General features: G+C 32.0%; 1 protein-coding gene across 1 annotated transcript; it reads left to right on the plus strand.

The window, feature by feature from the left end:
* The first annotated feature begins 2,200 nt into the window (after positions 1-2,200).
* Positions 2,201-3,132, plus strand: LOC141547699 (olfactory receptor 5D18-like). The gene is given in 2 exon segments (XM_074276171.1): positions 2,201-2,462; positions 2,465-3,132. Coding segments are annotated over 2 exon segments (930 nt in total).
* The last annotated feature ends 9,848 nt before the right edge of the window (positions 3,133-12,980 follow it).

Below are 12,980 nucleotides of genomic sequence, written 5' to 3' on the forward strand. Positions count from 1 at the left end.
GAGCTCATCATTCATTGACCCATGGATCTAGTTTACTGTAGATGTATCTAGGAAATCCATTCTATTACCAAAAAATATCTGCAAATCCCTTGATCTTAAAATACTGCCAGTCAAAAAAGGTAGGTGCTTCTCTCAAACCCTTTTTTTTCCTATCATCATGGAACATGCAGTGGATAGTTATTGTTTTGAGATCACTGTGCTAAGTCCCAAGAATGCCAAAAAAAAATCAACTTTTGAATTCAAGAACTCATATTCCATGTGTGAATGCAGGACAGTAACACACAAAAAAACTAATGTGGATTCAGAGACCATAATGCCTTTTTTTTCCTAATACATAATAGGTGTAATTGGTTTTAAGAGAAACTGAATTATGAAGACTAGTTATTCAGAAAACCTTTGTAAAGGGGGCAAAGTAGAAAAAATCCTGAACTCAATGGGAAATGAAGATGAGAGACATTTTAGGCAAGGACAATTCTATGAGTAAATGAAGGAAGGAAGGAAGTCTTGTTGTATTTCAAAACATTATTTTTAGTATAATATGGCTGAAACATTACCAGATTATGGACATAAGACTGCGAAGGTAGATATTGTTCAGAATAAATAAGGACTTAAATGTCAGGTAATGGAATTGATGATTGGCTATAGCTTTCCAGATACTCTGGTACAGAGACTGAACTGGATAATACCAAAGAATTTTCTTCTATCAAATCTTAGGTAAAGACATTAGTTCAGGTTTCTGGCTCAAAATCTTCTCATTCTTCAAATGAACATCCCTCCCTTCCCATTGTCTGCTCAAATTATCCTAGAATGATAGAAAACCCTAAATCTCTTAGTTATGCCCATCATGCTACAATTGGTGCTAAATTTATTCTTGCACGTGGCAGATTTCAAAATCAAAGATGGAGGGGGCATCTAGATGACACAATGGATAGACCATGAGTTTTGTTATCAGGAGGGCCTGAGTTCAAATCTAGCTTCAGACACTTGACACTTATTAATTGTGTGACCCTGAATAAGTCACTTTATATCCCAAAACCAAACAAAGCAAAAAAAAAAAAAAAAAAAAAAAAAAAAAAAAATCAAGATTAGCAGAGAATAAGTTCCTTCTAGGCAATGACATCTAATTTTTTGACCTTTTGGACTTTACCAATACCATAAATGGAAAAAGAGTTTTTGACTATCAGAATTATGTTAGAAAGTATAAATTTCTTAGAGTGATAAGAAAGGCAATTAAGGTTTGGGCAGGATTCACATAGAATATTTATTTGGAGGATAATGGACTTTATTTCTTGAGTGTGACTCTCTAAATGCATTTTTAAAAATATTCTAAACTATTTTTCTTAATAGAAAAAAGGATTAATGAGTCCTCAGATTCATGTGCATTTGGGGAATATATCCTAATTAACATAAATATATTTTTCACATACAAAAAGAGGCCTTTTCTGCATTTTACATAGCTTGGGACAACAGAAAAAATCACTAAAGTTTATATGAAGTGATTTCTATAGGCCTCATCCCATGCTGAGAAGTCACATAACAACTTCCTATGAAGAAGAAAAACAAATAGAAACAAAAATGTATAAAGATTTGAAGGAGGAAGAACGTGTACTATTTTGGAAAGTACTCCCCCTCTCCTCTATTTTTCCTTCCTCTCTCTTCCTTTCCTATCATTTCAATTCTTCTCTCCTTTAAATTATGAGTCCATTTTATTTGCCGTTCTCCTCATCTATCCTTTCTGAATTTTTCCAAAACCTGATTTAATTTAAGATGTCAATAAATACCATTTAAGCTAACAAATTATCATTATTATTAATAATTTTGTTGACTTCTAATTTCTAATGAATGAAATTTCTAATGAAATCTAATAGATTTCATTGTGAAATCAACTTTTTCAAAATTGATTGGCACTTATCCTGTTACTTGGAGTGTTAACATTTTTATTATTTTTTATTAGCATTTTTATTATTTTCACAGATTAGTAATATGTCAGAAAGAAGATAAGAATCTGGAACTTTTATTTCAAAGCTGACCTTTTATCTATTAGAAAATATTGGCCTTCATAGCAGAAACATTTTATTTCTTTAAATGTCTTTAATTGTCATAATTTATTTTAAAATACCTTCATCTCATTACCAATATCATTCTCATTGTACTATTCTTCTTTTCAGGATTTATTTTTAAAATTCTTTCAAATTTAGCCATGATGATCTTTGAGAGAAATCAAAGTACTACAGTTATTTTCATTCTCTTGGGATTCTCTGACTACCCAGAAATTCATATTTTTCTCTTTCTGGTGTTTTTGGCCACTTATGTGATCAGTGTAATGGGGAATCTTGGAATGATTGCAATCATTATTATGAATCCCAAGTTATACACTCCAATGTATTTTTTCCTTAAACACTTGTCCTTTGTGGATTTCTGTTATTCCTCTGTTATTATACCAAAGCTGCTGGAAAACTTAGTGCAGAAGATAGGACAATGTGTATCTCAACTTGCATTGCACAATTCTTCTTTGTTGCTAGCTGTCCTTTGACTGAGACCTTCATGTTGGCAGTGATGGCATATGACCGCTTTGTGGCCATTTGTAATCCCCTTTTATATAGTGTTATCATGTCCCAGAAACATTGTACCCTTTTGATGGCTGCAGCATACTCGTGGGGCATATTCTTCTCTCTGCTTCTCACCTTCTCTCTTCTTACATTATCTTTTTGTGGAACTAAAATCATAAATAATTTTATGTGTGACTATTCTGGCATACTCTCTGCTGCCTGCTCTGATATATACTTTAGTCAATTGATACTTTTCATAGTGGCAAATTTTACTATGTTTAGCACACTCATGGTCATAATCTCTTCCTATATTTTTATTTTTGTAACTGTCATGAAGATGCATTCAGTTAGGGCAAGGCATAAAGCCTTCTCCACTTGTGCCTCTCACCTGACAGCTGTTGGAGTCTTCTATGGAACAGTCCTATTCCTTTACTGTATACCCAACACTAAAAGCTCCTGGTTCACAAAAAAAGTGGCCTCTATCTTCTATGCAGTGATCATTCCTATGCTGAACCCCTTGATATACAGTCTGAGGAACAATGAAGTGAAGGAAACAATCAGGAAGTTAATGGACAAAAAATGAGTTGTCATCAATCATCATCATCATCATCATCATCATCATCATCATCATCATCTTCTCTCTCATCATCTTCATCATTATCTCCACCACCTCTAATATCAACAAAAATAACAATTACAGCAACAACACTAGCAATAACTAAACCACAATATCATCATCTATTTCTTAAATATTCAGTTCAAATTGATGCTTTCATTCCTTTAAGTGAATAATGAATACAGTCAGAAACTCTAATCTTATATTTATCTGATATTAAGAATTAGTTATTTTGCATGTGCTAAACATTGTGAATTCAAACCTAAGTGAAAAAAAATAAGGTGAAAACTGTAAAACGAAACAAAACAAAAAAGTTAAAAAAAATTAGCTGTGCAAATCATTATTAGTGTAGGGTGTTTAGGGCTCTATCACATTACCATAAAACTTATCTCCTTAAAATAAGAGAGAAAATACAAAAGTGTTATCTATTTTCTAAACTTGATATTGATATAATTCACTGCAATGGTAAAAATCCTAATAAAAATGATACGTTTTCTGAAAATATTCACTTAATATCTCTTTTATGAAATGTAGTACTTTGTCACTTCTCCTTTTTAATACTTTTATCTTTCTTTAAATATCGCTAAAATGACCACCTTCTAAAGACAATATTTTCTAATTTCTTTCATATACAATTTGTATTTTTTAAAAAATTTAGATACTATGTGGGTGTGCACCAGCATACATGTGTATATAAAAACACATCCATCCAGATATATTCATGAGCAAATATGTTCAGAAATATTATTGTTGCTATCATATAAGAATTATGTTAATATATAAGAATTATGGATGTTGGTAATGATGACTACAAAGCTTCGAAAAAGAGCAAATTATTTTCAATATGGTCATTTTATTCAAGCAAAGGATATTTCCCAACCAGTAATTCTCAAGTTAAATTCTTTTTAATAATCAATAGCTTTTCAAAACCCATTTTCATATTTGTACAACTAGTACGTTCTGATTAAGAAAAAATGGCTATAAAATGCCACTTTGAATTTAAATATGACTTCAAATGGATTTATATTGTGTTAATCTGAATATTTATTACATTTGAAAAATAATAAATGCATATTTGTGAAAGAATATTCTATATTATGTTATATAGTCTATTTAATTGTTAGGGTAAGTTATATTTGATATTTCTTGGAGGTAAAAATTGACATAACATGGAGTTTGAATATGAATTTCCATATGCCCAACAAAGGCAAAAATATTTCTGTTTCTGACATTGGTTCAACATTTTAGTCTTACATTATTGCTCTGTTTTGTTGATGCATGTAAAATGGAAGATAGGTGAATTCTATATGTGGCATTCTCCATTTTATGTTTCTTCTCTGATAAATTCTACTTTGTTAATTTTTTTTCTAAACTAAATTGATGCATAATACACCTTTTATTATCTTCATGTTTCAGAGTCTTTCAGATTCTGAAAAAAACATAGTGATTGTGTCTTAAAAAGGAACTTGGTGTGATCTGCAGTATATCTTTCTAGATTGAACACACATTCTTTGGTATTTTCAACTCTGTACAACTTTCTATGACTCCATTTTAAATTTTCTTGGAAGATACTGGAGTGCTTTGCTATAACCTTTTCTAGAATTTTTTTTTTTTTTTTTTTTTTTTTTTGGATGAGGAAACTGCAGAAAAAGAGTTAAATGACCTGCCAAGGGTCACACAGCTAAAGATTATCTGAGTTCACATATGAATTCAAATATTTCTGACTCCATGCTCCTGTTCTATCCATTGAGACATCTAGAGCTTTAAGAAACAATGATAAGTGATAGTAATAAAAATAGAATAACACATTCTTAATCATTCCTATTATACTTTTGTTCCAGATAATTAGAATGTATATAAATAGGAAATAAGGGGTAATAAAAATAAATTGAATTTGAAAAATGCATATTAACTTCCTTAATTATTCTGGGGAATGTTCTAGGCCATCAAAGCTATAAAGAGCAAATAAGAGCAGTAAGATGAGTAGAAGAGTCTAGGAAACAACTTCGCCCAATACATACACTCAGAAACATACACACATACACACACACACACATTCACAACACACATCCCTTTTTTAGTGTGTAGAAGTGTTGAGGTGTGAGAAATGAGGATTGAAAGATCCCCTGACAGCAAGGGAATCCCCTGACCGATCGATCTGCAGGTTTTGCAAAAGAATTAGCAAACCTAAATGAAAAAGACAATACATTTGTGGCAAAAATGGGTTTATTACACTAAGAAAACAGCTTTCTTAGCAGGTAAAATCCTGTTAGGAGTATTTGCAAAGGTTTGGGCATGCTGTGTTTGACATGTTGAGGTTTTTGTTTGTTTGTTTTGCTGCCCAGAGTTAGGAAGCAATTTTATGGAGTAATTTTCAGTTCAATAGAGGGTAGTGACTGTGCTCCAGGTCAAGATCTCCAGTTGAATCCCAGGAGGAGATTACTTATCTGGGAGTTTCCCCTATGAACTGAAGGGTGGGGCTCCTCCCAGAAGCTGGGAGGGTTTGATTCTGGGCCTTTCCAACCCTAAGATCAGGGGGACAGTTTACATCAGAAATATATGGAGATTTTTGCCAATTCAGAGAGTAAAGAAGCTTTCTTCTGTTTTCACACTGTAACATGCTACTTGAACTCATGGTTTAATACTGCATATGCATAGTGATGATTCTTTTCTTTCCTATATCACACATTTTGAAACATTTTCCATAAAAAAAAAAAAAAAAAAGGAACTTTCAAATAATCAGGAAATGCTTTTTTATACAGGAATTCCTTGGTTGTGCAATTTACATCTTTCTGTAAATGCCCTATACATGTGTATATGACTGTTTATTGCCATTTTAGTTGCTTAGTGCTGTTGATCCAGTACATGCTTCACCTGCCCATATTCTATCAATTCTTCCTTCCAAAGCCTTTGCCCTTTCTCTCTTTCTTTTTTGGGCAAGTTTTTTTCATACAAATGTCTATTATGAAAATGTTTTACATAAATATTTTGCATGATTGTGGAGGAAGCAAAGAATATTGGAATTCAAAACTTTAAAAATGTAAATGTTGAAATAATTTAAAAATGTAATCTAAAAAATTATAAAAAAAGATGTTGCATCAGCTGGAAATCTGTTTACTATGGGTATATTGCATGTGCATATTATTGTTTGTTTATTGTCTTCTCTGTTGTTTGCTTATTGTCTAAGCTCCCCCATATATCTTCAATATTAAGTAAAGAAATATCAAAAGTGCTTATTAAATGTTTATTGCCTAGTAGATTGGCTAGAATGTCTTCAACTTCACAAACTTCATTATTGTATTGATAAGGATAGGTTAATGGGAAAGTGATCTTTTCTTTTTAAAAATGTATTTAACATTTTTCTCTAGTTACCTTTAAATATATATACACACACACACATACACACAAATATATATATATATATATATATATATATATATATACACATATATATATACATACATATATATATATACATATATATATGCATATATTTATTTTTTCAAGATTTTTGAGTTTTAGATTCTCTCCCTTATCGCTCCCCACAATTAAGAAACCACATATGAAGTTATGGAAAAATTTCCATAAAAGTCAAGTTGTGAAAGAAAAAAAAAAAAAGAGAAACACACACACACACACACACAGAGAGAGAGAGAGAGAGAGAGAGAGAGAGAGAGAGAGAGAGAGAAAGAGAAAGAGAGAGAGAGAGAGAGAGTAACATACAATGTTTGAATGTTTTGATCTATGTTCAGACTTGATTATTTCATTCTCTGAGTATGGATAGTATTTTTCAATATATGTTCTTCAGAGTACATGTGGATGATTGTACTACTAAAAATAATAGTCATTTACACTTGGACATCCCAGAATATTGCTATTACTTTGTATAGAATTTATTTCAATTTGTTCATGAAGAACTTTCCAGGTTTCTTTTTCTTTCCTGAGAGTATCCTGCTCATCATTTCCCAGAAAACCATTATATTCTCTCAGAGAAACTTGCTCTGACATTATATATATATATATATTTTACCATTACTATTGCTAATTGTATTTCCCACTTTTATTCTTTCACCTTTCACTCAATCCCCCCTCAAAAATGTTTTGCTACTGACCACTCCCTTCCTCTATAAGCCCTCTCTTTTATCATCCTCCCACCTTCCATTCCCCTCCTATTTTCCTTCAGGGTTAAAGAGATTTCTATAGCCCCATTGAATATGTATGTTATTCCCTATTTGAGCTAATTCTGTTGAAAGTAAGGTTCATTCACTTCCTCTCCCATCCCCTCTTCCCCCCTTCCACTTTTTTTGGCAGATTATTTGCACCATTCCACTTCTCCCTTTTCCTTTCTCCCAGTACATTCCTTTCTCACCACTTAATTTCATCATTTTTAAAAAAAAGATATCATTCATTTATATTCAACTCGACTTGAGCCCAATTCTTATTTTTCTTGGAGGTTTTGAATACAGTATCTTTGATTTTTTTTTTTTTTTGTCATCATCTGAGTTTTGATCCTCCATATCAACATAATAACTCAATGATCAGTAATTTTTTTCTCTCTTCATTTTCCTAGCCTATTATTCTGCTTTTAACAACTTGATAAAATAAAGTTTTCTTTCCCCAACATCATGTTGAGATGCACCAAATTATATATCTGGCAAAAATAAAACTATACTATGGAATTGGTAAAGAGCATCCCAGTATGGGCTATGTGATGGTAGATTAGGAATAAGGAGAACTTAGATTCATTTTGCAATTGATTGCTTTTGAAGATGAGACACACTATATAGCAGTAAGCAGGTCAGAGGTGGACATGGAAAAATCAGGTGGAAATAACTGCTGTCTGGTGCCCATTGAATTCTGGGTTGCTGGGAGTCATGTGGTCTCTAAAGGTCAGACCCATGGGAAGTGATGTGATAAACAGTAAGTGATGTGACCCACAGGAAGCAGACAACATTGGTCAAGGATCGTTATGTCCTTTGAGTCTATCCAATGAAAAGGCTCAGGTCTTTTGCTTTTTAAATCTGGACAAGCCAGATTTAAAACAAACATCAATATATACATACAACATATAATATAATATAAATCCAAGAATAGCAATTAGTACAGTGGAGACTATGAGGAAATGAGAAGTAAATCCTTGCCTCTGACAAATTGTCTTGGGAAGGTTTGAAGTAAATGTCCTTAGACAAGTAATTTAATCACTTTATACCTGAGATTATAGAACTGAAAGACAAAAACCTGACTGAACAGCCCTCTACAATCAAGATAATGTCAACTATCTTCTTTTCATAATTTTTTTTTTTTTTGTAGAAAGTTCACTATAAATCACCAAAGAAATGAGAATTTATTTGATTTCCATGCCTGTATAAAAGATAGCATGCTTTTTATGGAAAGGGACTGGGACCTTATTTAAACTTCGTAATGCCATTAATGCTCAGCATAGTAAGCTACTTGAAAGTATGAGTTTTAGGAATTATATTTTAATTATTTGCTATTATTGAATCTCCTTTATCTCTTTTGTCAAATTAGACTTGTTTGTCCCCTAACAGTAAAGAACAATATTAAATGTATTCTGCCAAAATTTTGCATGATTTGAGGCTAATGCAAGCTCTTTTAAATTATTTATTTATTATATATAATTACTATAATTAATTTTTATTATTGATAACATTATCAATATATAAATTGAATTTTAAAAATTAAAAAAATACCAATAAAACAATGTGCAAATTTCAAGTTTCTATGGAAAAGGAAGTTACAATTATTAGTAATAGTACTATTACAAAGTTACATGATATATGGTTTGAGTCTTTCAATTGCTCTGAAATCTACCATTTTGATTTCATTTATATCTCCCACCAATGGAGGTCAAGAGTTGTCAACTAAGGGTTGCTTGTGGGATAAAATACTGGAGCTAGAGTTAGGTAAATCTAAATTAAAAACAAAACAAAACAACAACAACAAAAAACAAACAAACAAACAAAAAGCCTCTGATTTTTACTAGTTATATGATCTAAGGAATACCATTTCAATTCTTTTTTGTCTCAGTTACCTTTTTGGTAACATTGGGGAGTAATAATAACCCCAACTTCTCAGAGTTGTAGGGGAATCAAAATAGTCAATATACATAAAGCACCAAATTTATAGAACTAATAAATGCTATATAAATACAACTATTACATGTCAATTATTATGTATTAATAATACTACTAAGCAACTAAAAATATAAAAAAAAGACAAAAAAAACTCCTAATTCAAAGAAAATGGTGTTGTTGAGAAATCATAAAACAAATAAGTAAAATATATTTTATCTATGTTGATTAGCTGGTAATTAGAAGAGATTAATTGGTAATTAAAAGGGAGGAAGGACTAACATTAAAGGGAATTAGGGAAAGCTTCTGTAGAAGGTAAGATTTTTAACTGGGATTTGTAATAAATTAGGGAAGAAATAGACAAAATACAGGGGGAAGTAATTCTAAATAACCATAAGTCCAGTCTGTTACTCTGTTTTGGTGTTCCTGTTTATAGTATTCTCATGATGGACATCAACCTCACTATGGGCCAATTGCTGAGTTAGATGATTATTTATAAAACTTTAAATTAGAATTGTCTCCTGTTGCTTCATTTTGGGAGACTTTGTTAATATTAGTTAAAGACATTTTGATCAACAACAAATAATATGAATGGAAAAGAGACAAGCCAGTAACCATCCTCTATGATTTTGAGCAAATGGTATTCCCTAAAGGCAGAATTTTCTCTGAATAATTTTTGGGCCCTAGCCAGGAAAGGCTATTATTCTCTGGCATCTATTTTATCATGTTCATTGAGATTCAAGTAAAATTGAGAGCATCCAGAGCAACCTGGGTGATTTGCATGGTAGGAATATGTGTGACTCTTTAGCTGAGTTTTGTTTCAGAATAAAAACATCATTGCCTTCCTGCAGTCAGTTCAAAATGCATTTTATGATTTCATTTTTGATACATGCCTATTATTGGCTTAATTCAGATTCCCATCAAATTTGGGGGAAGGTGGTATTTTCTACTAATGGTCATTGTTTGCTACCAAACTCAAGCTCATCATTCATTGAGCCATGGATTTAGTTTACTGTATATGTGTCTAGGAAATCCATTCTATTTCCTTTTTAGAAACAAGAAAATCTGCTACTAGATAATTTCTGCAAATCCCTTAATCTTAAAATACTGCCAGACAAAAGAGGTAGGTGTTTCTCTCAAATCTTCCTTTTCTTTATCATCGTGCTACAATCATTGGTTGGTTATTATATTGAGATCACTGAACTAAGCCCCAAGAATGCCAGTGACTATCAACTTCTGAATTCAAGAACTCATAATCCATATGGCAACAGAGGACAGATACATGCAAAAACAAAACAAAACAAAACAAAAATGTACATTCAGAGACCATAAACTAAATGATTATTTTTTGATACATTATAGATATAAATGGTATTAAGAGAAAGTGCAATTATGAAGACTAGCTATTCAGAGAATGCTTGTGAAAGAGGCAAATTGGAAGAAATCCTGAAGGGAATGGGGAATAAAAGCTAGTGAGTAAAAGCTAGAAGGAATACATTCATTTTGTATTTCAGGGAATTATTATTAGTATAATTTAACTGAAAAAATACTTTCATTCAGGAAAAGATTATAAATGTAATGTTATGGAAGTAGTTATTCAGAGTAAAACTGGATTTAAATATCAGGAAATGGCATTGATGATTATCATTAGCTTTTCAGATAATCAGATACAAAGATTGAACTGGATAAAAGCAGACTTTTCTTCCACCAAGCTTCGGATGAAGGCATTGGGAGCTCAGTTTTCTGACTCAAAATCTTCTTATTCTCCAAAAGAAAATTACCTGCCCCCCATCCCAATGTCTGCTCAAATTATCCTAGAGTCACAGAAAGATTTAAGTCTCTTTATTTTCCACATCATACTAGAATTGGTGCTAAATATATTGTTGTATATGTCAGATTTCAAAATCAAGCTAGATGGTATAATGGATAGACAGACCACTGGCCTTTGAGTTAGGCAGATCTAAGTTCAAATCCAGACTCAGACACCTGACAGTTACTAGCTGTGTGATGCTGGGCAAGACAATTAGCTTAAATTGCTTCGTCATAAACAAAAGAACATACATATATATATATATCAAGATTAGTAGAGAGTAGTTTTTTTCTAGGCAGTGACCATTTTATTTTTTGCCCTTCTGGACATCACCAACATAAACGAAAAAGAGTTTTTGATTATCAGAGTTATGTTAGAAATTTTAAATTTCTTAGAATAAGAAAGGAAACTAAGGTTGAATTCATATAGAATATTTCATTGGAGGAAAATGTGTTAGGATTACAAGGTGAGAATTCAGGTTGTCTGGACAATTACAAGGTGAGAACTCAGGTTGACTTGACAGTTCTCTGGCTCAGACCTTTGGTTCAGGCCTTTAAAGGGAGTTTACATCTTAGGAATTCTAAGAGGAGCAAGTTCATTGGTGGAAGTATTCTCACATGCCCATTCTCTGGGAGGATAAAAGAAGGGCAGCATTGGGTCTGAGAGAATTGACTCTGGGATAGAGTTTTGACGCCACACAGGCTGAAAGGACACCAGTCTGATTTGGGGAAGGACAAGAGCTGGAGGAGATTCAGAGCTCCCAAGAAACCTGCACACAGAAGAAAAGATTTTACAGATCTCCTCCAAGAGAAGGATTATAATTGAGCAGACAACCAGACCCTCACAATTCAACAATTTTACATATTGGCGTCCACAACGTGGGGCAAGGACTTTTGCTTATCCTGACAAGGACTTATTCTGAGCCCTTCAGAGGAGCTAGACCAGACCTTCGCAAAAATGGACTTTATTTGTAGAGTGTGATTCCCTAACTGCATAAAACAACAACAACAACATTCTCCACTATTTGTCATAATAGAGCAGATAATTAAGAGTTCTCATTTATGTGTATTTGGAAAATATATCCAAAACTAACATAACTATATTTATAACAGATTATAGGATGCTTTTTCAGTATTCTACATAGCTTGGGAGAATAGAAAAAAAATTATTAAAGTCAGAAATAGAAGGTCTGAAGTTTAGGTGAAGTGCTTCCTGTGGAAGTCATCTCATTCTGAGAAATCACATAATAACTTACTAAAAAGAAAAAAATGTATATATATAAAGATTTGAAGGAGGAAGAAAAATGAATGAATAAATGGAAACATTCAGTATTCTGAAAAACACTCCTCCTCTCTCTTACCCTTCCCTCCTTTCTCTTCTGTTCCCATCTCTATATCTCCCCCTTTCTTTAAATTTATCATTCTATCATTTCCCTGTCTCCTTATCCATCCTTTCTGAATGTTTCAAAAACCTGATTTGATCTAAGTTTCCAATAAATACTAGTTCAACAATGAATTATTACTATTATTTTTATCATTAGTTATTTTGTCTAGACCTCTAACTTCTTTGGTATAAATAGTTTTCTTTGTAAAATCATCTTTTGCAAAGTAGATTGGCCCCTGAACTTTTACTTGGATTGTGAATGAGTTTACTAGGCCACTAAGAGGTTAAGTGATTATTCACAGATTAGTACATGTCAGAGAGAAGATATGGATATATAACTTTCTGACTTCAAAGCTGACCTTTTAACTACTAGACAAAATTGCCTTTCATAGAGGAAATATTTAATTTCTTTAAATATCCATTAATTGTTATCATTTATTTTAAATTACCTTCATCTCATTACCAATATCATTCTCATTGTGCCATTCTTCTTTTCAGGATTTATCTTTAAAATTCTTTCAAATTTAGCC

Source organism: Sminthopsis crassicaudata, chromosome 6 (assembly GCF_048593235.1).
Source record: "Sminthopsis crassicaudata isolate SCR6 chromosome 6, ASM4859323v1, whole genome shotgun sequence".
NCBI classification, from domain to species: Eukaryota; Metazoa; Chordata; class Mammalia; order Dasyuromorphia; family Dasyuridae; genus Sminthopsis; species Sminthopsis crassicaudata.